At 43.6% G+C, this 27,344-nt stretch overlaps 1 protein-coding gene across 1 annotated transcript; it reads left to right on the top strand.

The window, feature by feature from the left end:
* On the top strand, positions 1-26,330 carry LOC140196141 (eukaryotic translation initiation factor 5A-1-like). The gene is made up of 5 exons (XM_072254874.1): positions 1-90; positions 6,580-6,768; positions 12,101-12,205; positions 20,420-20,551; positions 26,022-26,330. Exons 2-5 carry the CDS (start codon positions 6,604-6,606, stop codon positions 26,085-26,087), a joined length of 468 nt encoding a protein of 155 aa, XP_072110975.1. The 5' UTR covers positions 1-90; positions 6,580-6,603; the 3' UTR covers positions 26,088-26,330.
* The last annotated feature ends 1,014 nt before the right edge of the window (positions 26,331-27,344 follow it).

The following is a 27,344-nucleotide window of genomic DNA, read 5'->3' as shown; positions in this document are numbered from 1 at the left end:
TTCCTCCCCACTCGCGCAAGGGCTGCTGGTTGGCGCAGTCGTGGGGTCCGCGCATGCGCAGCGGCTGCCTTCTCTGCCGACCGTTAGCGGGTGAGGCGGCGGTGTTGCGACGATCCGGGCCGGGGTGGAGGGTGGAAACGGGGCACGGGTGGGCGGTGTTTCGCGCACCTCGTTGTTTGCGGCCCAGCGGGTGGCCCAGTCGTTCGATTGATAGAGGGAGGGAGAGAAACGGGTGGGCGCGGCCTCCCAGGCCCCGGCGGATGGCGGCCCTGCCCGGGGCAGGCGGTGTGGACCGGGCCTGTGGGCCTCATTTTGCGCTCCCCAGTGTTGCGGATAGACGGTGGAGATTCCCGGGGGTTTGAGTTTGCTGGAGCGGGGTCAATCCGGGTTGCGGAAGAGTCTTTTCGGGAGGATTTTGCGTTTGGGGCTGTCGGTGAGGGGGGAATCGAGTGGGAGGTTCTTGTCGGGGTGGAGGTTAATCTGGCGGCTGTGGGATCAATCCGGGGTGGGCAAAGGCTGTTCGGGAGGTTTTTGCGTTTCGATCTGTCGGTGGGGCGGGTGGGAGTGGAATTGAGAGGGACGTTCTTGTTGGGCGTGGAGGTTAATTCGGCAGTGTGGGATCTATCTGCGTGGGGAAAGTGTTCGAGAGGTTATTGCATTGGGAGGGTGAAGATTGAGAAGGATGTTCTTGTTGAGCGTGGGTGTTAATCCAGCGGTGTGGGATCGATCCGCGTGGTGTTCGGGAGGTTGTTGCAGGTGGGGGTTAATTCGACGGGGTAGAGTCGATCTGTCTGAGGATGCATAGGGGTCAATCTGAGTGGGTGGGGAGAAGTGTTCGGGGGCTTTCTGCGTTGGGGCGTCGGACGTAGGGGTGAAGGGGATTTTTGGGGTTGGGGTTCAGTAGGGTGGATTGATCTGGGGCGCCGGTGAGAAACTTCTGTCTGGGGGAGTGGCGAGAAGGACCTATCGGGGGGGCGGGGGTCTCTGGTCAGGTTGTCACATTTTGTGGCTTTTATTTGGGTTTGGTTGGGGGTTACAGCATGTTTGTCAAGGGTTGGAGGGTCAATCCAGAGGATTGGGGTTGGGTCTGTGGGTGGGATGGGGCTATGCTGGGGAGGGAGATCCGAGGGGAGAGGTTGTTGGAGGAATGGTTAATTCTGGTGGTGGGGTAGAAAAGTGTGGTTGTCTTTCCTGGGGAAGTGGGTGAGGGTTAAATGAAGGAGTGAAGGTGTTAGGTGAGAATTATTCAGGAAAGATTGAAGTGGGGCAGTGTTAAAGTAAAATATGGTAGAAGTGTGTGTGTGAGAGGGATGGGTATAACGGGAAGGGAGGAGATGTAGTGCTAATGAATTATATTGGCTAAATCCAGATAGTTTGCCCTGTCCAGTGACTTTTCCCTCCCTTTGCATGTGCTGAGGCATTAATATTTTATGCTTAAGTGGTAGTGTTAATAAATGCTGGTAAGATCTTTGATTTTGAATGTGGGAAATGTAAATGTAACATGAAAGTTCCCGTGTGCTCTTAGAACTGTTAGAAGCCCCTTTCGCTTTTAAATGAGTTTTACTTTTCTAATTGTGGTTAAGCAGTAATGGTTTCCAAGGGCAAGAGGGTGCGAATAAAGACAATCAGATTTTTTTTTTACATTGCAAGGTATTCTGATCAGGCCTGGGCGGGCAGTTCATTGTTTTCATTGGCTCAGAAAAATGAATTCTTTGGGACTGTTGGGTTTGAACAAGGGTAATCTATCTAAATGAGACAGCATTAACAGTTATTTGGGGTTCTCTGATTGAAAAGGATAGTCTGAATGTATTTGCTGTAACTTTTAGAAAACATTAGATTTTTACTTAAGATGCTGGTGGGTATAGATCCCAAATAATTGGAGTCCAACTAAGTCACACTTATTGCTGACATCTATTGTGAAATTTGGTCACCTACCTACAGTAAAAACAAAGATTGAAAGAGTACAGAAAAATTTTACAAGGATGTTGCTCTGACTTGATCTGAGTTGTAAGGAAAGGTTGAATAGGTTAGGACTTTCTTTTTCCCCCAGAGTGCAGGAGAATGGGGGGAGATTTGATGAAGGTATACAAAATTTCCTCCACTGAGGTTGAGTGTGAGGGTGGGAGGTGAAATGTTTAAGGAGAAGATGAGGGGGAACTTCACTCAGTGTAGAGCCAGCTGCCAGCTCAAGTGGTGGATGCGGTTTTGATTTCAGCATTTAAGAGAATTTAGTTAGAACCATCGTTGGGAGAGCTCGGGTCTGGGTGCAGGTTGATGGGATCATGCATAGACAAGATGGGCCAAAGGACCTTGTTCTATGACTGAATTTGTTGTTTTGTACAGGAGACAAGTATGTGAGTTAAAAATTATTAGCTACAAAAAATAACAGAGAAGAAAAGAATAGTGAGGTGCTGTTCATAGGTTTGTGTAAAATTCACAAATCTGATGGCAGAAGGGACAAGACTGTTCATAAAATGTTGCATATGGGTCTTCAGGTTCCTGTACCATCTCACTAATAGTAGTGGGGAAGAGGCATGTCCCAGATGGTATGAGACCTTAGTGATGGATGCTGTGCTCTATAACTGGCAGAGTCTACACCCTTTGCAGCCTCTTGCAGTCATGTGCATTGGAACCTCTATCAGAGAGTCATTTGGTAACATACCAAATCTCCTCAAACTCCCAATGATGTAGAGTCGCTGTTACATCTTTGACCCTTTGTAATGATAAGTGAATGCATCATTGTGCAGTGCAGGGTAGTAGGGCCCTAGTTAACCTTAGATCCTTGGATGGAAGGCAAATTGGACAGGGTTTAGAGCACAGTGCAGGCCCTTTGGTCCACAATGTGCCAAACTTCTGTCTGTCACTGCCCCCACCCTAGCAGGACTCCCATCGACTTGCCTTTAAAAGTCCTACTTCTCACTATTTTCCTACCCTATATCTTCCTCCAATCACCTTAAAATGTTTTCTTGTATTAGCTATTGCTACCTTGGGAATAGGTCTCTGGCTACCCACTCTATGCATCCTATCATTTTGTACATCTCTATCAAGTCACCTCATCCTCCCTTACTCCAAAAGGAAAAGTCCTGGCTTGCTCAGCCTATCCCTATAAGACATACTCTCTAATCCAGGCAGTATTTTGGTAAATCTCTGCACCCTCTCTGAAGCTTCCACATCCTGCATTGTGGGCTGCTTTGATTATGTTCCTGCTACACCATCCTGTTAACTCAGTGTTGATTGTGTTGATGTTTGTCTTTCATATCCTCTGGTTATGGCTAACTGCCTAGCTTTTCCTAAATGGTGGTGCTGTTGGGTGTAACCCCCACAGGTGTTTCCTTATCTTAATGCATTCATGAGGTAGTAAACATTCTGTATCCAGACACAGGTAGGTAGTTACATCTTCCATCGTTCCTGACCCATTCTGTTGCTTGAATTGTAGGACTCCTGCTCTGATGTTGTGCAGAATGAACAAAGTTCTCATCTGTATCTTGGGTCCCAGTTTCCAAATTAGTTTATTTGTTATTGTCGCCATATCTTGAACAGTTGTTGGCAATGGAATCTTGGGATTAGGTCCATGCGTGGGTACCATGGGGAGGGGTAGCAGTGGAGGGGATGGTTATCCTAGTGGCGGGGTGAAAGGGTTTGGTCCTCTTTCCTGGGAAGAGGGGATGCTGATTGAGGGGTCTGGCCTGCGTTAAATTTTGTTTGTGGGGATGATCCCTGGGTGAGTATCTTCATAGCCATACTTTATTGATCCCAGGGAAATTGGTTTTCATTACAGTTGCACCATAAATATTAAATAGTAATAACACAATAAATAGTTAAATAGTAATATGTAAATTATGCCAGGAAGTAAGTCCAGGACCAGCCTATTGCCTCAGGGTGTCTGACCCTCCAAGGGAGGAGTTGTAAAGTTTGATGGCCACTGACAGGAATGACTTCCTATGACGCTCTGTGTTGCATCTCGGTGGAATGAGTCTCTGGCTGAATGTACTCCTGTGCCCACCCAGTACATTATGTAGTGGATGGGAGACATTGTCCAAGATGGCATGCAACTTGGGCAGCATCCTCTTTTCAGACACCACCATCAGAGAGTCCAGTTCCATCCCCACAACATCACTGGCCTTACGAATGAGTTTGTTGATTCTGTTGGTGTCTGCTACACTCAGCCTGCTGCCCCAGCACACAACAGCAAACATGATTGCACTGGCCACCACAGACTCGTAGAACATCCTCAGCATCGTCCGGCAGATGTTAAAGGACCTCAGTCTCCTCAGGAAACAGAGACGGCTCTGACCCTTCTTGTAGACGGCCTCAGTGTTCTTTGACCAGTCCAGTTTATTGTCAATTTGTATCCCCAGGTATTTGTAATCCTCCGCCATGTCCACACTGACCCCCTGGATGGAAACAGGGGTCACCGGTGCCTTAGCTCTCAGGTCTTCATCTTGCTGCTCATAAGATGTGGGAGCCAAATTCTATCATGGCTATTTTATTATGCCTCTTTTCCTCATTCTCCCTCCTCCCCATAACTGCTGACACCCTGCCTAATCAAGAACCTATCAACCTCTGCTTTAAACAAACCAATGAGTTAGAGGTGTATAAGATGATGAGAGGTATTGTTGTGTGGATAGTCAGAGGCTTTTTCCCCAGAGCTGAAATGGCTAACACGAGAGGGCACAGTTTTAAGGTGCTTGGAAATAGGTACAGAGGAGATGTTAGGGGTAGTTTTTTAAGCAGAGAGTGGTGAGTGTGTGGAATGGGCTGCCGGCGGTGGTGGAGGCGGATGCAATAGGGTCTTTAAAGAAATTCCTGGACAGGTACATGGAGCTCAGAAAAATAGAGGGCTGTGCTACCCTAGGTAATTTCTAAGGTAAGGACATGTTTGGCACAGCTTCGTGGGCCATAGGGCCTGTATTGTGCTGTAGGTTTTCTGTGTTTCTATGACTTAGCATCTGCAGCTTTCTGTAGTGATAAATTGCACATATTTACCACCCTCCAGCGAAAGAAATTCCTCTTCATCTCTTGTGTTTGATCTCATGAGTTTTAGAGTGTACAATCCCTGAGTTTTTCCGCCATATCTTGTGTTAAGTGATGCTACCCTGCCTTCATCCTTGTCTTACCTCGACACTTGATGAATCCACTGGCTTAGCTTGTCTTGTTCCAGTGTCTAAACTCGAGAACATCAAATTTGTTGCTATGTTGAGGACATCTTTATAAGGTGTGATTCATCATTAAAGACCCCATCGTGCAGGGCATGCCCTCTTATTGCCATCAAGGAGAAAAGTACATGATCCTGAAGAGAGAGGCTCAAACGTTTTAGGGACAAGCTTCTTCCCCTATGCCATCAAATTTCTTAATGGACGATGAACCCATGTACACTACTTCACTGTGTATTGCAATGTACAGCTGCAGAATAGTAGCAAATTTCATGACGTATGCCAGTGATATTAAACCTGATTGTGACCCAACCAGCATCAGTTCTAGAAAAACAAACTCGCCTTTTGTTCCATGGTGTCCATGTCAACCATTTATACTAATCCCATTTACTAACATCAAGCCTTAGTGATTCAAATCATCTAGGTGCTAAAATGTTAGATGTCCTAAAATGGCTCTGTGTCTGTGTTGTAACTAGTCCCTACTTTTCTTTTTAAAAAACCCTCCATCTCCCTCTCCTCACTGTTAAAACCTGTAAGAGTAGTGGAAACAGTCCTGTAAAACCCTCCTCATCACTGAGCGTATCTACACAGTGCTGCCGCTGGAAAGCAGTGGGGTGTAGGAGCCTCAGTTCCCACATTGCCAGTTTCGGGATCAGTTATTCCACATCCTGTAAACTAGCTTTCGATGACTGTACAACTGTACTTGCACATTGTTTGTCTCTGTGTGCAGTTTTTCATTCATTCTATTGTGTTTCAGACTGTTATTGTCTAAAACAAAATGAAATCCAGGGTTGTAGATGGTGTCATATGTACTTTGATTTACTTCTAACTTTATATTGTATGGTTGTCAGATATCACAGAAACAGTTTTATACTGTTTACCCTGCTTTTGCATTTAATTTCCTACAATAGCTCTTAAGTTGTGAATTTCCCTGTCACTGACCCAGGGATCTGTTCCCATTCTCTCCGTAAAAGGTGCTCTTTGAATCTAACTTGTAAACTGACTAGACTTGTGGAGAGCTACACTAATAGCTCCTGACTAGAATCAAGTTCAATATCACTGGAGTAAGTCATGAAACTTGTTTTACTGCAGCAATACCTTAATAAACTAAATTACAAGAAATGTATGTATAAATATAGGTAGAGCAAAAAAAGACTGAGGTGATGTTCATGTTTAGTGTCCAATGAGTCAGTGTCACCATTTTTGGTATATTGGTACTGGCATAGATCCTTGCGACATTTTATAATATTAAAGATAATGAAAGATGTTCCTTTGATTTTTTTAAAACTTTCATTGAAGTGTTTTTACTCATCAATTATCGTGAACTCCGAAATGCTATTTTGATGAGGTTTTACAGTTTAGTTTGGAGCTGTTAAGTCTGTGGTTTTTGCCAATGATTGTCTAATACGTGAATCCCTCTCCTTAGTGTCTCCACTAAAACACAGGAACCATGGACGACAACCTGGATTTCACAACTGGAGATGCTGGGGCGTCTGCCACCTATCCTATGCAGTGCTCTTCTTTGCGCAAGAATGGGTACGTGGTTCTGAAAGGGCGTCCTTGCAAGATTGTTGAAATGTCAACATCTAAGACTGGCAAGCATGGGCATGCTAAGGTTTGTAATCATATTTTTGTCCTCTCCTTTTACTTCAGAAACTCAACAGTAACTTTGGACTAGAATTAATTTGTTTTATGAGGGGTAAAAATGTACTAATTGTGGTCCATCATTTTGCCAGTAAATCTTCCTTTTTGAATGCATGTTAGGTGAAGTTTCAGCTGAGTTTTTAAGTGCTTCTGTCTGGTGTCAACTGAAGTATTCAAGTATGGTAGCGGTTAGTGCAATGCTATTACAGCTCAGGCCATCGGAGTTCGGATTTCAGTTCTAGCATCCTCTGTACACGAGTTTGTGTGCTTGTACGCATGGGTTTCTTTCAGGTGCTCTGGTTTCCTCCTACGATACCAGTTGTAAACTGTCCAGTGATTGGCCGGGTCGTTGGTTGTGTTTGAGGCAAAGCTTCATAGGTTCTTGACTGGACACAGCAAAGGTTACGGGGAGAAGCTGAGGAGGGGGACAAAGGATCAGCCATGATTGAATGGCGGAACAGATTCAATGAGCCAAATGGCCTAATTCTCCTCTTACAATCTTGGTGGCCTTGTATTAGGCTACGGTTAAATACGTGGGTTGCTGGGTGCTGCTGCTTGTAGGCCTGGAAGAGCCTGTTCAGTGCTAAATCTAAATTAATCAATATTCATGTCAATAAGGTGTAACTTTTGCATTTTGGTGAAATATTGATCAAGGTGGGTTTAATGGGTAAGCTTGTTACAATAGGATTTCCTGTTTGAATTATAGGTATTTAAATGATCAAATTTCATTTTGAAATTAATGTTCTTTGAATGAGTTGGCTGTTATGAAAACCATGCATTTCACTGTTTGTTTGAAATTTGCATGTGACTGAATCTGACCTGGACTTTAGTTTAGCTTAATGGCCTTAAGTTCTGGATCTAAAAGACAGGCTAATTCAGTGAGTAAATTGGTTTCTAGTTTTGGTTGCCTCAGGCTTTTTATACTTGTAGTTTTCACAGGTAACTTAGTGTTGGGAGAGGCTTTAACCACAGCAGCATTGATGTTGAGAACTTGATAAAAGGCAGTGGCTTAGAACCCAACAATCCCATTTTTAATTATTTAACTTTTTTTTTACTGTACCTTATTTAACCAGAATAGAACAGCTGTACTATCAAGAGGAGATGCTGAACGTTCAGATTTAGGATGGAGTTATTTGTTGGCCTTGGTATAGTTACTGCCACATGAGGCTATGTGGAAGGATTTTGACTTGGAGAAACACTTGGTCAGATTGGGTAGTTTGAGATTGAGGGCGATTGGCCTCAGGCACATATTATAAAACGGTGGAAAAGTGGACAGGAAGGGAAGAGCCCATTTCAGTTAGAGGAGCCACATTTTAAAGTAACTGGTTGGAGTACAGAGGGATTGAGAAACTTTTTTTTTCTCTCTCCCCCCCCCGCCCTTCAGTGGCACACATCTGGAATTAAAAGTATATTTATTACATGCCACAATATACAACCCTTACTCATTTTCTTGTGGGCATTCGTGGTAAAGAGAAATTCAGTGGGGGGAGAAACACAGGACTGGTGGACAAGCAACCAATGTGTAAAAGACAATGAACTGTGCACAAACAAAACGATTGTAATTAAGCAATAAATATCAAGAAAATGAATTGTAGAATCCTTAAAAGTGAGTCCATAGGTTGGTGAGTGAAGCTATCCCCTCTGGTTCAAGAGCCTGTTGATAAGTATAAAAGGATGGTTAAAATTATAGCCAGCTACATGAACTTCTGGTGCAAGAGCTGCAAAGTGAGACACATGTTCCTGTTGCTGCAATGTGTGCTGGAGCATACTAACTACAAAGATGGCTACAAAGGAGTATTTCTTGTGCACATTTCCTTCAGCTCAGACTCGATGCAGGAACTGCTTTATAATTTAAGTAGCCTTTTCCATTACTTTAACATTTCCTAACATCCAGTGTGTCTTAATTTTTTATCAATGTACAAATGTTTGTATATAGTGTAAAAATTTGTTGGGTATTGAAATAGCATGCAGTACTGCAGATCTGAGATACTAATATGCAGCTCAGGATAGCACAGTAGAGTAAGCATTTATTGTAAGACTTTACAGAGTCAGGGCTTGCTACTGCCACTGTCCGTAAGGAGTTTTTACATTCTCCCTGTGACTGTGGGTTTTCTCCCACAGTCCAAAGTCGCGGTTAGAGTTAGTAAATTGTGGGTGAGCTATGTTGGCACCGGAAGCATGCCAACACTTCCGGGCTGCCCCCAGCATATCCTTGGACTGTGTTGGTCGTTGATGCACATGACACATTTCACTATGTTGCGAGGTACATGTGACAGCTAAGTTTGATCTTAAACCTGTTGATCATGTTCATTGTTATATTGCATACTTGATGAGATATTGTATCTGTTCCCGGTGACCCATGTTTGGAGCTGTCTTTCCACAGCTGCAGATCTCATCCAAAGATATCCAGGTACTCTGGGTGTGCCTATCGCACTAGATTACGAGCAGGTTACTATGCGACAGACACTTTATCAAGGAAATAGATTTGATAACTGGGTGGTTGAAGTTGTGACAAATAGAAAGGAATATGGAGAGAAAGCGTCATTTTCCACTTTAGAAGGAAAGGTATTCAAGCAGTGTGTTTTGAACATTTGCATCGGTTTTCAGGTTTAATTGTCATTCCACTGTACACATCCTCTGAGACCAAGGTGAAAATTAGAGTACCAACTATTACACAGCCAGCCCACAGTTACAATAGCAGAAGCGTACAGTCTCAAAAAAAATCTAACCTAAGTCCCTGAGTGTCATTGGTGCATGACATTTAGAAGGTATGCACATCACTGACAAGCAGATACAGAATGAAGTTTGAGAAGTAAATTATATTGCAAGAAGTTTGAGTACAGGAGTGAACAGGTCTTAAAGAGATTGTATGGGTTATAGGGGCCACGCCTACAGTGTTTATGAGTTTATCTCTGACTAAAGAAGGGGATCTTCGTGGATTAATTTCTGGAACATAGAACAGTACAACAGGAACAGGCCCTTCGGCCCACAATGTTGTGCCAAACCAATCGAATCAGTAATCAAGTGGCTGGCTAAACTAAGCCCTTCTGCCTACTCAGTCCATATTCTTCCAATTTCTACGCATTCATGTGCCTATCCACACACTTAGACAGGCAAGCTGAGTTGAAGGTGACAGTAACTTAAATAACTACATGTTAGAACAGTGGCGTGCAGAAGAGCACAACAGGTTGAACCTTGCAGAGAATGGGCTCCAGCATCAGACCACAAACATGCACTTAGTGGCCACTTTAGGTACAGGAGGCCACTGTTGTTTGAGGGTTTCTTGGATATAGAGGTGGAACAATTGTAAGTGATACTGGTAGAGGTACACCGTTTTCAATCATTTTACTACTTTTCTGTGTCTTATTTAACCAATATTTGTCTGTGGTCTGTAAAATAGAAACAGCTGGTGGTATCGAGAGGAGATGCTGAACATTCAGATTTATGATGTAGTTATTCATTGGTCTTAATAGACCAATGGCAGGACTTCCATATGATGAAAGTCTGAATGAACTAGGCTTATACTCGTTGGAATTTAGAAGATTGAGGGGGGATCTGATTGAAACGTATAAAATCCTAAAGGGATTGGACAGGCTAGATGCAGGAAGATTGTTCCCGATTTTGGGGAAGTCCAGAATGAGGGGTCACAGTTTGAGGATAAAGGGGAAGCCTTTTAGGACCGAGATGAGGAAAAACATCTTCACACGGAGAGTGGTGAATCTGTGGAATTCTCTGCCACAGGAAACAGTTGAGGTCAGTTCATTAGCTATATTTAAGAGGGAGTTAGATATGGCCCTTGTGGTTAAAGGGATCAGGGGGTATGGAGGGAAGGCTGGTGCAGGGTTCTGAGTTGGATGATCAGCCATGATCATACTGAATGGCGGTGCAGGCTCGAAGGGCCGAATGGCCTACTCCTGCACCTATTTTCTATGTTTCTATGTTAATACAGTTACTGCTACATGATGCAATGCAGAAGGACACTTGGTCAGTTTGGATAGTTTGAAGTTAAGGAGAAGTTGACCTGAGGCACTATGCCATGTAGCAGCATAGTACTATTACAGCTCGGGACTTTGATGTTCAATCCCTGCACCCTCTGTAAGCATGTTCGTATATTTGTTCATTGTAAATTGTCCGGTGATTAGGCTAGGGTTAAATTGTTGGGTTGCTGGACAGTGCGGTTTGAAGGGCTGGAAAGGCCTGTTTTACACTGCATCCTAAATAAAAATGGCCTACTCCTGTATTCATTTCTGTGCAAGAATCCCTTTGTTTTGTGCTTCAAGGTGAAATTTGGGTAAAATCCAGGTGTATAGTCATACTTTATTGATCCCAGGGGAAATTGGTTTTCATTACAGTTGCACCGTAAATAATAGTAATAACACCATAAATAGTTAAATAGTAATATGTAAATTATGCCAGGAAATAAGTCCATGACCAGCCTATTGGCTCAGGGTGTCTGACCCTCCAAGGGAGGAGTTGTAAAGTTTGATGGCCACTGGCAGGAATGACTTCCTATAACACTTTGTGTTGCATCTTGGTAGAATGAGTCTCTGGCTGAATGTACTATGCCCAACCAGTACATTATGTAGTGGATGGGAGACATTGTCCAAGATGGCATGCAACTTGGACAGCATCCTCTTTTCAGACACCACTGTCAGAGAGTCCAGTTCCATCCCCACAACATCACCGGCCTTACGAATGAGTTTGTTGATTCTGTTGGTGTCTGCTATCCAACCTGCTGCCCCAGCATGCAACAGCAAGCATGATAGCACTGGCCACCACAGACTCGTAGAACATCCTCAGCATTGTCGGGCAGATTTTAAAGGACCTCAGTCTCCTCAGGAAATAGAGATGGCTCTGACCCTTCTTGTAGACAGCCTCAGTGTTCTTAGACCAGTCCAGTTTATTGTCAATTTGTATCCCCAGGTATTTGTAATCCTCCACCATGTCCACACTGACCCCCTGGATGGAAACAGGGGTCACCGGTACCTTAGCTCTCCTCAGGTCTACCACCAGCTCCTTAGTCTTCTTCACAATAATTTGCAGATAATTCGGCTCACACCATGTGACAAAGTTTCCTACTGTAGCCCTGTACTCAGCAAGTTTGCTGTGGTGTTTGTTGAAGACTACCTCTGACATTTGTATTTCAGCGGGATTTAAAACTGCCATATAATTTTATGTGAAACATATTTTACTTGTGGAATAGGGTTAGTAAGAACATGTTCTAGATTTCAAATCCAGTAGCATTTTAGCCGTAATACCTGTAACAAGCGACAGTAATGATGGTATACATTATATTTTTCCAGGTTCATATGGTTGGCCTTGATATATTCACTTCAAAGAAGTATGAAGATATCTGCCCTTCTACCCATAATGTGGATGTCCCTAATGTCAAGAGAAATGATTATCAGGTGAGCTGCTTTGATCAATTAAAAGTCCTTTGTTTGCCTGCTGTTTTGTAGTTTGCTGGGTTATTTCACAAGACAATGCAGCAGTTTCATAGGATATAGAACAGTACAGGGTGACGTGCCCACCCTTTTAACATACTCCAGTATCAATCTAACCCTTCCTTCCTACATGGATTTCCGTTTTTCTTCTATGTGCTGGCCTTGGATACAGTCCAGTGGAGGTCCATGAGAATTACGGGGGAGAAGGCAGGACAATAAAGTTGACGGGGAAAACAAATAAAGTTTAGTAGAGTAATGCTGCAAATTCGAAGGGCCAAAAGGCCAAATTCTGCTCCTATATCTTAATGCCTTAAAAGAATTTCCCAGCTGAATCACTGTATCCTCACTTATGAGTTCTAGTCAATGGGGAATATAGACCATTCAACGCAACGGCTTGCTTGAGCAATTCCAAGTGACACTAGGACTTGATCAAGCCCGCACTTCAGAGAAAGGCTGTAACTCACTCAGCCTGTCCTTGTGGTTTGGCAGTCGCCATATCCAATTAGACTAAGACGTAGGGGCAGAATCAGGCCGTTTGGCCTGTTACGTTTGCTCTGCAACTCCATAACTAATTTTAATATCCTGCTCAACCCCATTCTCCTGCCTTCTCCATGTAACCTTTGATGCCCTGACCAATCAAGAAACTATAAACCCTGCTTTAAATGCACCCATTGACTTGGCCTACATTGCAGTCTGGCAGTGAATTCCACAGATTAGGCTCCCTCTGATTAAAGAGATTCCTCCTCATCTGTTCTAAAGGAATGTTTCTCTATTCTGAGGGTGTGCCCTCTGGTCCTAGAGTTCCCCCGCTATTTGAAATGCAACACAAAAATGTTGGGCGAATCCAAAGTATTTCTCCTGCGTTTTATGTTTATTGCTCAAGATTCCTATCTACAGAATCATAAACACAAGAGATTCTGCAGATGCTGGAAATCCAGAGCAACACACAAAATGGTGGAGGAATTCAGCATCAATGGAAATGAACAGTGGACATTTCGGGTTGAGACCTTGTATCGGTACTGAAAAGAGGAGTGAGATTTTGTTTATATTTTGGAGCGAATTTGCTTTTCACCATTTGCTGCTTGGCTTTAAGCAGGAGGGCTGAGTCAGCTGCTCTGTAAGCACCATTAAGTAGCAAGTGCTGCTATGTGGTGTGAACTCCAGTTGTCCTAACTGCAGTGGGTGGAGGCGTGGAGGGTTGGGCAGATTTTCAGTTTAGGAGAGTCTGAAATGGTGTCTCATTCGACATGCTCATTTCTTGGCAGTTTGTTTGCTGTGTGGGCAATTAGCTGCTGCTCTTGCCTGGCCAATTCCCTGGGGATGAACCAAATTGCAGATTTTCAGATGTGATTTTATAAAAAAATTCCTTAACTGTGGAATTTAATACCTAAAGATAACGCCTGCAGACTCTGTTGACACTTCTAAATGCCAGCTCAAACTTATTTATAGAACTCAAGATTCTGCAATTGCTGGAAGTCCAAAGCAACACACACAAAATGCTGGAAGAACTTGGCAGGTCCGGCAGCATCTATGGAAATGAATAAACAGTAAATGTTTCAGGCCAGTCTCAGCCCGAAACGCCAACTGTTCATTCCCCTCCATAGATGCTTCCGACCTGAGTTCCTCTAGCATTTTGTGTGTCGGTGTTTGTTTAACCTTGGTTTTAACCAACATCTTATCATTTATTTTCATGTTTGCTCTTTATCCCATTGTAAAACACTTTGAACTATAGCGTCATCTGTAAAGTGCTTTATAAATAAGTTACGTTATTATGAAAGGAGCAGAACAAACTTGTTTTCACTGCAAAACCTGTTTGACAAGTAGATGGTAGGTATGACTTGCTAGGCCCCGAACGAAATCACTGCTCTCTCTGTCTCTCTCTAGTTTGTATTTCCCTTGTTGTCAAGTTCATAGTTAACAGGAAAAAAATAGTTGGGGGAAATTACTGACAAATGCAGTAAAGCAGAAGCTTCCTGTTCTGGATTCCTGTAAAAGCAGGCTAGACTTAGCTGTGCTCATTTGGTGTTTTGGGGATTGGTTAATGGACCAATGGTCTGCACGATCTGGCACTCATTTTAGTCTGAATCTCAGTGTGTTCGAACAGCTATTTGGATGCCTTGGTTATACAGATTGACAGGCTCCTTAGCCCAATTAGTCCACTGTGTCCACCCACCTAGTGCTTGATGTCTTCAGCGCATATCAATCCAAATCCAGGCCGTCCACGTAGCAATCCAATAATGTACCTACCTCAACCACTTGCTCTGGCAGCTCGTTCCTTCTCCCCTTAACCTATACCTCCAGTTTTCAACTTTCCTGTCTTGGGAAGATGACTGTTACAGTCCTCTTTATCTATGCCTCATAATTTAAAACACACACAGTGCCTGTAACTCACACACAACACAAAGTAATATATATAACAAAAATACTGAATATTGCAGAAAATTGACAATTAGAATAATATGCATTTCTGACACCGGTTTAAAAAAATAGAGTATAATGCTGGTGTCCTAATGCTGAGGTATCTACTGCCTGATGGGAGGGGTCCTTGACAATGCTAAAGGCCATGCAAGCACAGCACTCCTGATAAATATCTTGGGTGGGTTGAAGAGAGACCCTGCTGATGCACTCAGCATCACATGCACCCCATGCCACACCCTGCCCTGCCAGAATTTACAGGCTCTGGAACACTGAACAGTAATAGTGTTTTGATGACCACTACTGGTGCCCTCTATTCCTATTTCCCTGTGTTCCATCACACTCCTGATCATTCATAGTAAATGTCCTACGCTGGTGTGACTTTCCCAGGTGTATGAAGTCATGCTTGGCTGTATCCAAATCCATTTGCCATTTCTCAGCCCACTTTCCTGTCTGATTAATACACCACAAAATGCTAGAGGAACTCATCAGACAGCATCCAGGGAAATGAATAAACAGTTGATGTTTCAGGCCGAGGCCCTTCAGGACTGGAAAGAAAAGGGAAAGATGCGAAAATAAGATGAGGAAGGAAGATAGCTAGAAGGTGATAGGTGAACCCAGCTGGTAAAGGACTGGAGAGGAACTAATTTGATAGAACAAGAGTTGACCATAGGGGAGGTGATAGGCGGTTGAGAAGAGGTAACAGACCAGAGTGGGGAGGGGGAGGGATAATTTTTTTACCCAAAGGAGAGATCAATATTCATACAAGCAGGTAGGAGGCTACTCATACGCAATACTGGGTGTTGCTGTTCCACCTTGAGGGTGGCCTTATCATGGCACAACCTGTCCGATCAGAACTGGGAGTTGGAAGTAGAGTGGGAAGTTCCACGTTTGGCAGATGGGGAGGAAACGGACACCCCGTGCTGTTTCTCAGCACGTCCTGGATCTGTACATCTGGTTACCGCCACACCAAGACATCAGCTGGCTTGAGTTCAGTACTCGTTTTTCCTTGAACCTTAGCCCCTCCGAATGCACTGCCCCCTGCTTTCTCTGTGCTGATTGCAACATCGTTATCAAACTTGCAGACAAAGGGGGTGCTGTTGTAGTACAGTGGGCTGGCTCTACCTTGCTGAGGCCAGCTGGTAACTCTTAACCGCTCCGCCTACCTACTTCCTGAAGAGTACCCCACTCCCCTCACTAACCTCATCAACTCTGGAGAACTCCATCCACTGCCACCAAACTTGTAGTTCTCTTACCCTGCACTGCTTGCTTCTACCTCCTGCCCAGGATCCACGGACTAGACTTTTCTGGTCGGCACATTGTCTCTGCCTCTTGTTTTCATAGCTTAACTTCATTCCTTTCCACATGTACTCTTGTCCAGCCTTTCAGCATTCGAAAGGGTTCAGTGGAATCTCCCTCACCTCAATCTTCTAATTACAGCGAGTCCAGACCCCGATCCATCAAATGTTCTTCATGTAATAACCCTGACATTCCTTATGAACCTCCTCTGGACCTTCTCCTATGCCTGCGCATCTCTTCTTAGATGAGGAACCCAAAACTTTTTACAATACTCCAGGTAAGGCTTCTGCATCACATCTCTGCTCTTGTATTCTAGACCTCTTGGAACGAATGCCATCGTTGTATTTGCCTTCCTCACCACCGACTCAACCTGCAAGTTAACCTTTAGAATGTTCTGCACAAGGACTCCCAGGTCCCTTTGCATCTTAGATTTTTGAATTTTCTCCCTAGTTTAGAAAATAGTCTGCACATTTCTACTACAGAAGTACACGACCTGCATTTTCCAAGATTATTTCATTTGCCACTTTGTTACCTACTTTGCTAATTTCTTCTGCAGCCTACCTATTTCCTCAACAGTACCTGCCCCTCCACCAATCTTTGTATCATCTGCAAACTTGGCAACAAAACCATCTATTCCATCATCTGTACAGCATAAAAAGAAGTGGTCCCAACATGAGTCACTGTGGAACACCACTAGTCACTGGCAGCCAACCAGAAAAGGATTGTTCTGTTCCCACTCGCTATGTCCTGCAATCAGCCGATGCTCTAACCATGCCAGTGGTTCTTAACTCGGCAAACAGCCTTGTGTGGCATATTAACAAAGGCCTTCTGTGGGCTCTTAACTCGGCAAACAGCCTTGTGTGGCATATTAACAAAGGCCTTCTGGAAGTCCATATATACAGCATCTCCTTTATTTATCCTACTTGCAATGTCCTCAAAGAATTCCAACAGGTTTGCCAGGCAAGATTTTTCCTTAAGGAAACCATGCTGATTTTGTCCTGTATCACCAAGTACTCCATAACCTCGTCCATAACAATTAACTCCCAACATCTTCCCAGCCACTGAGGTCAGGCTAACTGGTCTATAATTTCCTTTCTGCTGCCTTCCTCCATTAAAGACTGGAGTGACATTTGCAATTTTCCGGTACTCTGGCACCATGCCAATAGTTATTGAAAGATTTCTAATCCCTCCACAATCTCTACTGCCTTTTTCAGAACCCTCGGGTGCAGTTCCTCTGGTCCTGGTGTCTTCCATTTTTTGAACATCTTCCCCTATAACTGCACACACTCCTTCCCTCACATCCTTCAACATCTGGCACACTGCTAATGTCTTACACAGCAAAGACTGATGCAAAATAATCATTTCATTTCTTTCTCGTCGGTTATTTCTCCAGCTTTTGCCATTTGAGTATTTCTTAGTTTTTGAAATGTATCTGTCCTGCACCTTCCTCATTTTTCCCAGAAGCTCACACCATTGCTGCTCTACTATCATCCCTGCCAGCATCTCCTTCCAATTTATTTTGGCCAACTCTTCTCTTGTACCACTATAATTTCCTTTATTTCACTGAAATACTGCAGTCAGACTTTACTTTCTGGCTATCAAGTTTCAAGTTGAACTCAATCCTATTGTGGTCCCTGCTTCCTCAGGGCTCTTTTACCTTAAGCTCCCTAATCACCTCTGGTTCATTACATAACACCCAATCCAGTATCGCTGATCCCCGAGTAGGCGCAATGACAAACTGCTGTAAAAAGCTATCTCATCGACATAAAGCAAATTCACTCTCTTGAGATCCATTACCAACCTTATTTTGTCATGTTAAAATCTCCCATGACTATCATAACATTGCCCTTTTGAGCAACACACATCAAAGTTGCTGGTGAACGCAGCAGGTCAGGCAACATCTCTAGGAAGAGGTACAGTCGACCCTTTGGACCAAGTCCTGACGAAGGGTCTGGGCCCAAAACGTCGACTGTACCTCTTCCTAGAGATGCTGCCTGGCCTGCTGCATTCACCAGCAACTTTGATGTGGGTTGCTTGAATTTCCAGCATCTGCAGATTTCCTCGTGATTGCCCTTTTGATGCACCTTTTCTATTTCCTGTTGTAATCTGTGGTCCACCTCCCAGCTACTGTTAGGAGGCCTGTATATAAATGCCATCAGGGTCCTTTTGCCCTTGCAGTTTTTTAATTCACCCCACAAGGATTCAACATCTTCTGATCCTATGCTACACCTTTCTAATGATTTGATGCCATTCTTTACCAGCAGAGCCATGCCACCCCCTCTGCCTACCTTCCTATCCCTCTGAGACAACGTTGAACTTTGGACATTCAGCTCCCAACTGCAACCATCCTTCAGCCACACATTGAGATACAACACATCTGCTACCTTTTTTGATTCTGCATCCCTAATGCACTGGTGCTCACCCACCTGGCTGCAATTTTTGTCTTACCTGCATGCCCTTTCTGACAGTCTGACTGTGTACCTTCACCATTCATCCTATCCTGAGTCCCTTAACTCTGGTTTTCACCCCTGTCAAATTAGTTTAAACCCTCCCCAATACCTAATAAAACCTGCCCACAAGAATGTTGGTCTCCCTTGGGTTGGGGTGCAACCCATCACTTTTGTACAGATCATACCCTCCCCCAGGCGTGATCCCAATGATCTAAGAACCTGAAGCCCTGCCACCTCAACCATACATTAATCTATCAATCATCCTGTTCCTACTGTCACGGTCACTGCATGGCATGCCAGCATCTAGAAATCACTACCCTGGATGTCCTGCTTCTCAGCTTTCTGCCTAGCTCTCTAAATTCTCTCTTCAGGACCTCTTTGCTCATTGTAACGTACTGCTGCTGCAGAGCGACAGATTTCGCAGCATATGCCAGTGATATTAAACCTGATTGTGAATGTCATCGTACACTAACTTAGATGTGTTACTTTGTCATTTGGGTCACTCGCTAGTTGAGTGCTCCTTCCCTGAGCTCTAGTCAATTTCCATATTAAGATGCCCTTCTTTGAAGAATCCCTTAATAAACGTCCTTTATACATGTCTGTATTTTGGTTCAATTATTTATTTCCAAAGGAAAATGTCGAATAGTGCATTCTGTGCCCGTATTCCCAAAATACTGCCCATTTTTTTTGCCTAGTCCATCTATGAAGGTAAAGGTTTACTGTCTTCCCAAGATGATCATCTGTGACACAAGTGCAAAAATGTTTCTACCCAGCGTGCAGTTGATCTGTATAGGCTGGCTGGTGTTGAGGATTGAATAGTGGAGCAGGCAAGAGAGGGTGAATGGTCTACTTTTATACTTTAAATATTTTTTTCAAAAGTTTGAAATGAACTTTTGAAATCAGAATAAGGTGTATTGTTGCAAGAGTTGATTCTCCTAGTGACTGCGTGGTTTCCTCCAGGTGTCTTGTTGGACTGGAAGGGCCGTTGCTGTATCTCTAAATAAAATTGTTTATCTCAATGAAACTTGTTCTTGTGTGACAGCAGTACAGTTCAAAGAACTGTATTTTTATAAAATTAGTACTGCAAAAGGGGAGCAAAATAGTGACCATTCAAAAATCTGCTGTGGGGAGGGGAGCTGTTCTTTAAACATGTGTGTCTTCGGGTTCCTGTGCCATCTCCCTGATAATAGTAATAAGATGAGTGATGTTGGTCCGTAGTGATGCCTTTTGCAGGTTCTGGGGAGGCTAGTGCTTCTGACGGAGCTGAGTCTGCAACCCTCTGCAGCTTTATATGATCCTGTGCAGTCAAAGTGCTTCATATATAGAATTGCCCTTTATTTGGACTTCTTACTTTCTTTGAGAGTTCACATTACCAGTGGTTGAGCTCTACTGTCAGATCCTTTATTCTTGCTGGCCTATGCATGTCCGTACTGGCATCATTCTACAGATGCACAGTCGAGAGTATCCTAACATACCCTGTATCACTGCAGGGTATGGAAGCTGCACTTTGGACAGGAAAGCTCTACAATGGGTAGTCAGAACTGACTGATGTATCACCTGCACCAACCTACCCACTGTCAAAGAGAAGCATACAGAAAGGTGCTGGAAAAGGACTGGTAGCAACATGAATGATCACACCTGCAGCTGTACTGCACCTATTGGGGAGGAGGTTGTGTAGCATCCATGCCAGAACCACCAATCTCAAACATTTACTTCTCCTGAGTAAAGCTGATCAACACTTCCACCTGCTAACCCACTCCACCATACCCCCAACCTCCACCACATCATTTCCTGTCAGTCTCCTTGTGTACAGACACTACGTAGTGTCAATTTATGAACGTTCAATCTATGAATAAGCTATCTTATGTATTTGTATTTATTGGTTCTTCATTTTATTGTGGTTTTTTTTGTGCTGCTTTGGATCCAGCATAACAATCTTGAATGTTATCCCTGTGGGTTGCATGCTAAAATTATGCTTTGATAGAAGATTGATGTTAATTTTTTCTCTCTGTAGTTGATTGGAATTACTGATGGCTATCTTTCACTGATGACGGATAGTGGAGAAATTCGTGAGGATCTTAAACTGGCAGAAGGCGAACTGGGCAAAGAAATCTTACAGAAATTTGACGCTGGAGAAGATATAATGGTAAAGTGATCTGAACATGTGTTAAAAGGATTTGTATGTGTACACAATGTTAATGCTGGTGACTAAACATCACCATGTTGGGTCTTTCACGAAATGATAAGTGGTCTGCCCCTGAGCCTGAAAAGGACCTTTTGTTTGATTCCATAACCAGCCATTGTTGATAGCTTTCCATATAATATAACCATATAATAATTACAGCACGGTAACAGGCCAACTCGGCCCTTCTAGTCAATGCTGAACTCTTACACTCACCTAGTCCCACTGACCTGCACTTAACCCATAACCCTCCATTCCTTTCCTGTCCATATAGCTGTCCAATTTAACTTTAAATGACAACATCGAACCTGCCTCAACCAGTTATGCTGGAAGCTCGCTCCACACAGTTACCACTCTGAGTAAAGAAGTTCCTCCTCATGTTACCCCTAAACTTTTGCCCTTTAACTCTCAACTCATGTCCTCTTGTTTAAATCTCCCCCACTCTCAATGGAAAAAGCCTATCCACGTCAACTCTATCTATCCCCCTCATAATTTTAAATACCTCTATCAAGTCCCCCCTCAACCTTCTACTTTCCAAAGAATAAAGGCCCAACTTGTTCAACCTTTCTCTGTAACTTAGGTGATGAAACCCAGGTAACATTCTAGTAAATCTTCTCTGTACTCTCTCTATTTTGTTGACATCTTTCCTATAATTCGGTGACCAAAACTGTACACAATACTCCAAATTTGGCCTCACCAATGCCTTGTACAATTTCAACATTACATCCCAACTCCTATACTCAACACTCTGATTTATAAAGGCCAGCTTACCAAAAGCTTTCTTCACCACCCTATCCTCATGAGATTCCACCTTCAGGGAACTATGCACCATTATTCCTATAATCTCTCTGTTCTACCGCATTCTTCAGTGCCCTATCATTTACCATGTGTGTCCTGTTTTGATTAGTCCTACCAAAATGTAGCCCCTCACATTTATCAGCATTAAACTCCATCTACCATCTTTCAGCCCACGCTTCTAACTGGCCTAAAACTCTCTGCAAGCTTTGAAGACCTACTTCATTATCTACAACTCCACCTATCTTAGTATTATCTGCATACTTACTATCCAATTTACCACCCCATCATCCAGATCATTAATGTATATGACAAATAACATTGGACCCAGTACACATCCCTGAGGCACACCACTGGTCACCGGCCTCCAATCTGACAAACAGTTATCCACCACCACTTTCTGGCATCTCCCATCCAACCACTGTTGAATCCATTTTACTACTTCAATATTAATACCTAACGATTGAACCTTGCTAACCAACCTTCTGTGTGGGACCTTGTCAAAGGCCTTACTGAAGTCCATATAGACAACATCCACCACTTTACCCTCGTCAACTTTCCTAGAAATCTCTTCAAAAAATTCAATAAAGTTTGTCAAACATGACCTTCCACGCACAAATCCATGTTGACTGTACCTAATCAGACCCTGTCTATCCAGATAATTATATATACCATCTCTAAGACTACTTTCCATCAATTTACCCACCACTGACGTTAAGCTCACAGGCCGATAATTGCTAGGTTTACTCTGAGAACCCTTTTTAAACAATGGAACAACATGAGCAATACGCCAATCCTCCAGCACCATCCCCGTTTCTAATGACATTGAAGTATCTTTGTCAGAGCCCCTGCTAATTCCACACTAACCTCCCTCAAGGTCCTAGGGAATATGTCAGGACCCGGAAACTTATCCACTTTTATAATCCTTAAAAGCTCCTGTTCTTCCTCTTCTTTAATCATCATAGTTTCTATAACTTCCCTACCTGTTCCCTTACACAATTCAATATCCTTCTCCTTAGTGAAAACCGAAGAAAAGGAATTGTTCAGAATTTCCCCCATCTCTTTTGGCTCCACAGAGCTGTCCACTCTGATTCTCTAAGGGACCAATTTTATCCTTCACTATCCTTTTGCTATTAATATAACGGTAGAAACCATTTGGATTTATTTTCACCTTACTTGCCAAAGCAACCTCATATCTTTAGCTTTTCTAATTTAAGATTCTTTTTACATTCTTTATATTCGTCGTGCACCTCATTTACTCCATGCTGCCTATATATATATTGTAGATATCTCTTTTTCCGAACCAAGTTTCCAATATCCCTTGAAAACCATGGCTCTCTCAAACTTTAAACCTTTCCTTTCAACCTAACAGGAACATAAAGATTCTGTACTCTCAAAATTTCACCTTTAAATGACCTCTATTTCTCTATTACATTCCTCCCATAAAACAAATTGTCCCAATCCACTCCTCCTAAATCCATTTGCAACTCCTCAAAGTTAGCCCTTCTCCAATCAAAAATCTCAACCCTGGATCCAGACCTATCGTTCTCCATAATTATGTTGAAGCTGATAGCATTGTGATCACTGGACACGAAGTGCTCCCCAACGTAAACCTCCGTCACCTGACCTATCTCATTCCCTAACAGGAGATCCGACACCGCCCCTTCTCCAGTTGGTACCTCTATGTATTGCTGCAAAAAAACTATCCTGCACACATTTTACAAACTCCAAACCATCCAGCCCTTTTACAGAATGGGCTTCCCAGTTTGTGCGGGGAAAATTAAAATCTCCCACAATCACAGCCTTGTGCTTGCTACTAATATCTGCTACCTCCTTAGAAATTTGCTCCTCCAATTCTTGCTCCCCGTTTGGTGTTCTATAATACACCCCCATAAGTGTTACTACACCTTTCCCATTCCTCAATTCCACTCAAATAGCCTCCCGAGATGAGCCCTCTAATCTATCCTGCCAGAGCACTGCTGTAATATTTTCTCTGACAAGCAATGCAACACCTCCCCCTCTTGTCCCTCCGATTCTATCACACCTGAAGCAATTAAATCCAGGAATATTTAGTTGCCAATCACACCCCTCCTGTAACCATGTTTCACTAATAGCTACCACATCATACTTCCAGGTATCAATCCATGCTTTAAGCTCATCCACCTTTCTTATAATGATCCTAGCATTAAAATAAATGTGTTTAAGAAATTTTCCACCTCTTTCTCTCTGTTTATCACTAACGGTGCAAACAACTTTACTATTTTCTTTTTCTTCCTTCTTCCCTGCATCTGTTCCTACACTCTGGTTCCCCTCCCCCCTTGTATCTAGTTTAAATCCACTGGAGCCTCTCTAGCAAACCTACCTGGAAGGATATTTGTCCCCCTCCAGTTCAGATGTAAACCATCCTGCCGGAATAGGTCCCACCTTCCCTGCAAAACTGCCCAATTATCTATAAATCTGAAGCCCTCCCTTCTGCACCTTGTCTTCAGCCACGTGTTGATCTGCGCTATCTTACTATTTCTAAACCCACCTGCACGTAGCACTGGTAGCAATCCTGAGATTGCTGTCCTGGAGGTCCTGTCCTTTAACTTGTTGCCTAACTCCCTAAACTCACCTTTCAGGACCTCCTCACTCTTCCTACCCACATCATTGGTCCCTACATGGACCACGACATCCGGCTGCTCACCCTCCCTCGTGAGAATACCGAGAACTCAATCCGAGATATCGCAGACCTTGGCACCAGAGAGGCAACAGACCATCTGGGATTCTCGATCTCTTCCACAGAACCTCTTATCTGTCCCCCTAACTATCAAATCCCCTGTCACTACTGCTCTCCTCTTTTCCCTCCATCCCTTCTGAGCTGAGAGTCCCATCTCAGTGCCAGAGACACAACCACTGCAACTTGTCCCTGGTAGGTCATCCCCATCAACAGTATCCAAAATGATGTACTTATTATTGATGGGAACGGCCACAGGGGTGCCCTGCTCATTCTGTCTATTCCCGCTCCCTCTCCTGACAGTCACCCAGCTACCTGTCTCCTGGCTCTTAGGGGTGACCATCTCTCTGTAACTCCTCTCTATTTCTGCCTCTGCCTCCCGAATGATCCGAAGTTCATCCAGCTCCAGCTCCAGTTCCCTAACTCGGTTTGTCAGGAGCTGCAGCTGAAGCACCTTTCGCAGGTGTAGTTATCAGGGACGATTGTGCTCGCCCTGACTTCCCCCATCCTGCAAACGGAGCACTCAACTGCCCTAACTGCTGCCTCCATTACCTACTCTTAAGGTAATTAGATTTATTAAAGGAACTTACCCGGCCTTTCCTCACTTGGAGTGAAGCTCTTCCTCAGCCTCTGCTTGCCGAAGCCTCAGGAGCCCAAGCTTTCCTACTCTGTCTCCATTTACTCTGTCGCCCGCTCCATTAATCTGCACTCTTTTAAATACTCCCGCTGCCTCAATGTCCGACTTGCACACACTTGCGCAGTCGTGCCCCATTCAATTGCCGAAGAAAATTTCTACGATGTTTTCTTTGAGTGGACATGGCTTGATTTGTGGACCAGTAGCAATGAATGCCAGGTGTGGGGGTGACAGGTGTTAATTGTAGGACAGCATTCAGAAAGGTGTTGTGCTTTTCCTGTAGGTCTAGAGTGGGTGACGACAATGAATTGTTTTCAGTATCTGCCGGTAAAGTGACAATGTTAGTGATACATGAGGCTCTTAAAGGACCGTTGTAGAGAGATGCAAATACAATATCTGAGTGTCTAAATTCAGACCACAGCTGAGGCTTTATAAAAACTTCGAATATTGTGAGCAGTTTGGGGCCCCTTATCTAAGAAAGATATGCTGGCATTGGAGAGGACCCGGGGAGGTTTACAGAAATTATCGAGAAAGAAAGAGTTAACTTGTGAGAAGCTTTTGGCTCTGGGCCTGTACTCACTGAAGTTAAAAAGAATGAGTGGGGGATCTCATTGAAACCTCCTGAATATTGAAAGGACTCCATACAATGGACATGCAGAGGATGTTCCCAATAGTGGGAGAGTCTAGTACCGGGCGAGACAACAGGACCATAAGATAGAAAAGCAGGATTAGGCCATTTGGCCCATCGATTCTGCGCTGCCATTTCATCAGTTTTCCCTCTCGGCCCCAGTTTCCTGCCTTTTGGTATCCCCTCATACCCTGACCAGTCAAGAATCTATCAACTTCTGCCTTAAATATACCACAATGACTTAGTCTCTACAGCCACCTGTTGTATGGTAGTGAATTCCACTGATTCACCACTCTGGCTGAAGTAATTCCTCCTCATCTCCATTCTAAAAGGATGCTCCTCCATTCTGAGTTTGTGTTAATAAAGTAAATGAACATTTACTGAGAACTAGTTGTAAAATCCTTGAAAGTGAGTCCATAGGTTGTGTTCAGTGCTGAGTTGAGTGAAGTTACCACACTGATTCAGTAGCCTGATGGTGGCAGTGTATTAGCTTTCCTAAACTGAGTGGTGTGTGTGTCCTGATCCTGTGCCACCACTTTGATGGGAGTAGTGAGAAGAGGGCTCGATGGAAGTAGTTTTTGGTGGTGTTACAGGAAAGAGTGAATGAAGCTGGTCCCTGTCTCATTCACCTTGCTGATGTACTTTTTTCCCTCCTTGCTAGATCACAGTTCAACAAGCCATGAATGAAGAGGCTGCCGTTGCCATCAAGCCAATGGCCAAACAGTAAGCGGGGAATCAGCAGCCAGTACTGACCACTCAGGCCAAACTCTTGGGATCTAAATTGGATTAATTATCGCCAAAGTAATGGCCTTCGCAAAACGACCTCATCTCCTTCAAATTATTTTCCTGATGACGCCAGACGGACGTGACCTTATTGCCCAGCCAGCTTGCCAGTGTTCACTGCGGGCCGATCGGCACTGTACTAAATCACGGCTCTTGGTGCTCCCAAATAAAAGCTTGATGTAACGTTTACTGGAGTTGGTCCTCTTTGTTAGTAGAGCTGACCTGTAGAATGAGTTCAGACAGCCACTTTCCCTGTGATCCTCTGCCAATCCGCCTTGCTTTGAGGGTTTCTGTACCACAGGGTGAGCAGCTAACAGCAACCAAGATGTATTACCTCGGTTATAATCCCAGCGCTTCTTGAATTTTTTATTTAGGCTGCTCATCCTGTAAATTTCCATTATTACAATGCTGGCGCTTGTCCTGCCTCGATGTTCCGATTGTTTTATATACAGGCGTTTTAAGAATGCTAATGTGATTCTGGAGAGCAGGGGGTTGGGTGGGGATGTCATGCTGTAAAATCTCACTCGAGGCCTTTGTCACCCAGACTGCAATCACAAATATAATTAAAAAAATAACTATTTGGTTGCTTATTTTATTGTATTTATCATGCGATGATATTAAAATGAGTGAAGCATTTTGCTGGAATTTGTCTCTGTGCCATGCATTTGATGTTGGGTTTTATCCGCTTTTTACTTGATTTGTACATTTACAGATCCAGCACGGAGTGGGCCCTTCCAGCCCTTTGAGCTGTGCTGCCCAGCCACCCACCCACTTAACCTTAACTGATCAATTAACTGTTACGTCTGGGAGGAAACCATGAACTCCTTGGAGGATGCTGGAATTGACCTGCAAATTCCAACGTTCCGAGTTGTAATAGCATTGCGCAATATCGTGGCGCCCACTAGGTGTGAATCTCTGGATTTTATCAGACCTTTGTGTCCAGTATTGATGAGTTGGGGTTCTTCACTGAGGAGATGTTATTTCCCTGACACTACACAGGGATGCATCAAAATTCAGATTTATGACATGAAATTCATTTTCATGCAGGCACTCTTAATAGATACAAAGAAATAGAATAGAATCAATGAAAAACTACGCATAAAGATGGACAAACAACCAATGTGCAAAAGAAGGCAAACAAAAACAAAATAATTGAGAACATGAGTTGTCATTGAAAGTTAGTCCATAGGTTGTGGAATCA

Source organism: Mobula birostris, chromosome 4 (assembly GCF_030028105.1).
Source record: "Mobula birostris isolate sMobBir1 chromosome 4, sMobBir1.hap1, whole genome shotgun sequence".
NCBI classification, from domain to species: Eukaryota; Metazoa; Chordata; class Chondrichthyes; order Myliobatiformes; family Myliobatidae; genus Mobula; species Mobula birostris.
This window is presented reverse-complemented; position numbering and strand designations above follow the sequence as displayed.

Bases quoted from the DNA above. Each gene is read 5' to 3' on its own strand.
- LOC140196141 (XM_072254874.1), top strand. From the start codon at position 6,604: ATGGACGACAACCTGGATTTCACAACTGGAGATGCTGGGGCGTCTGCC. The intron at 6,769-12,100 runs GTTTGTAATCAT...ATATTTTTCCAG, and splicing joins GCAAGCATGGGCATGCTAAG to GTTCATATGGTTGGCCTTGA. The intron at 20,552-26,021 runs GTAAAGTGATCT...CCTCCTTGCTAG, and splicing joins ACGCTGGAGAAGATATAATG to ATCACAGTTCAACAAGCCAT.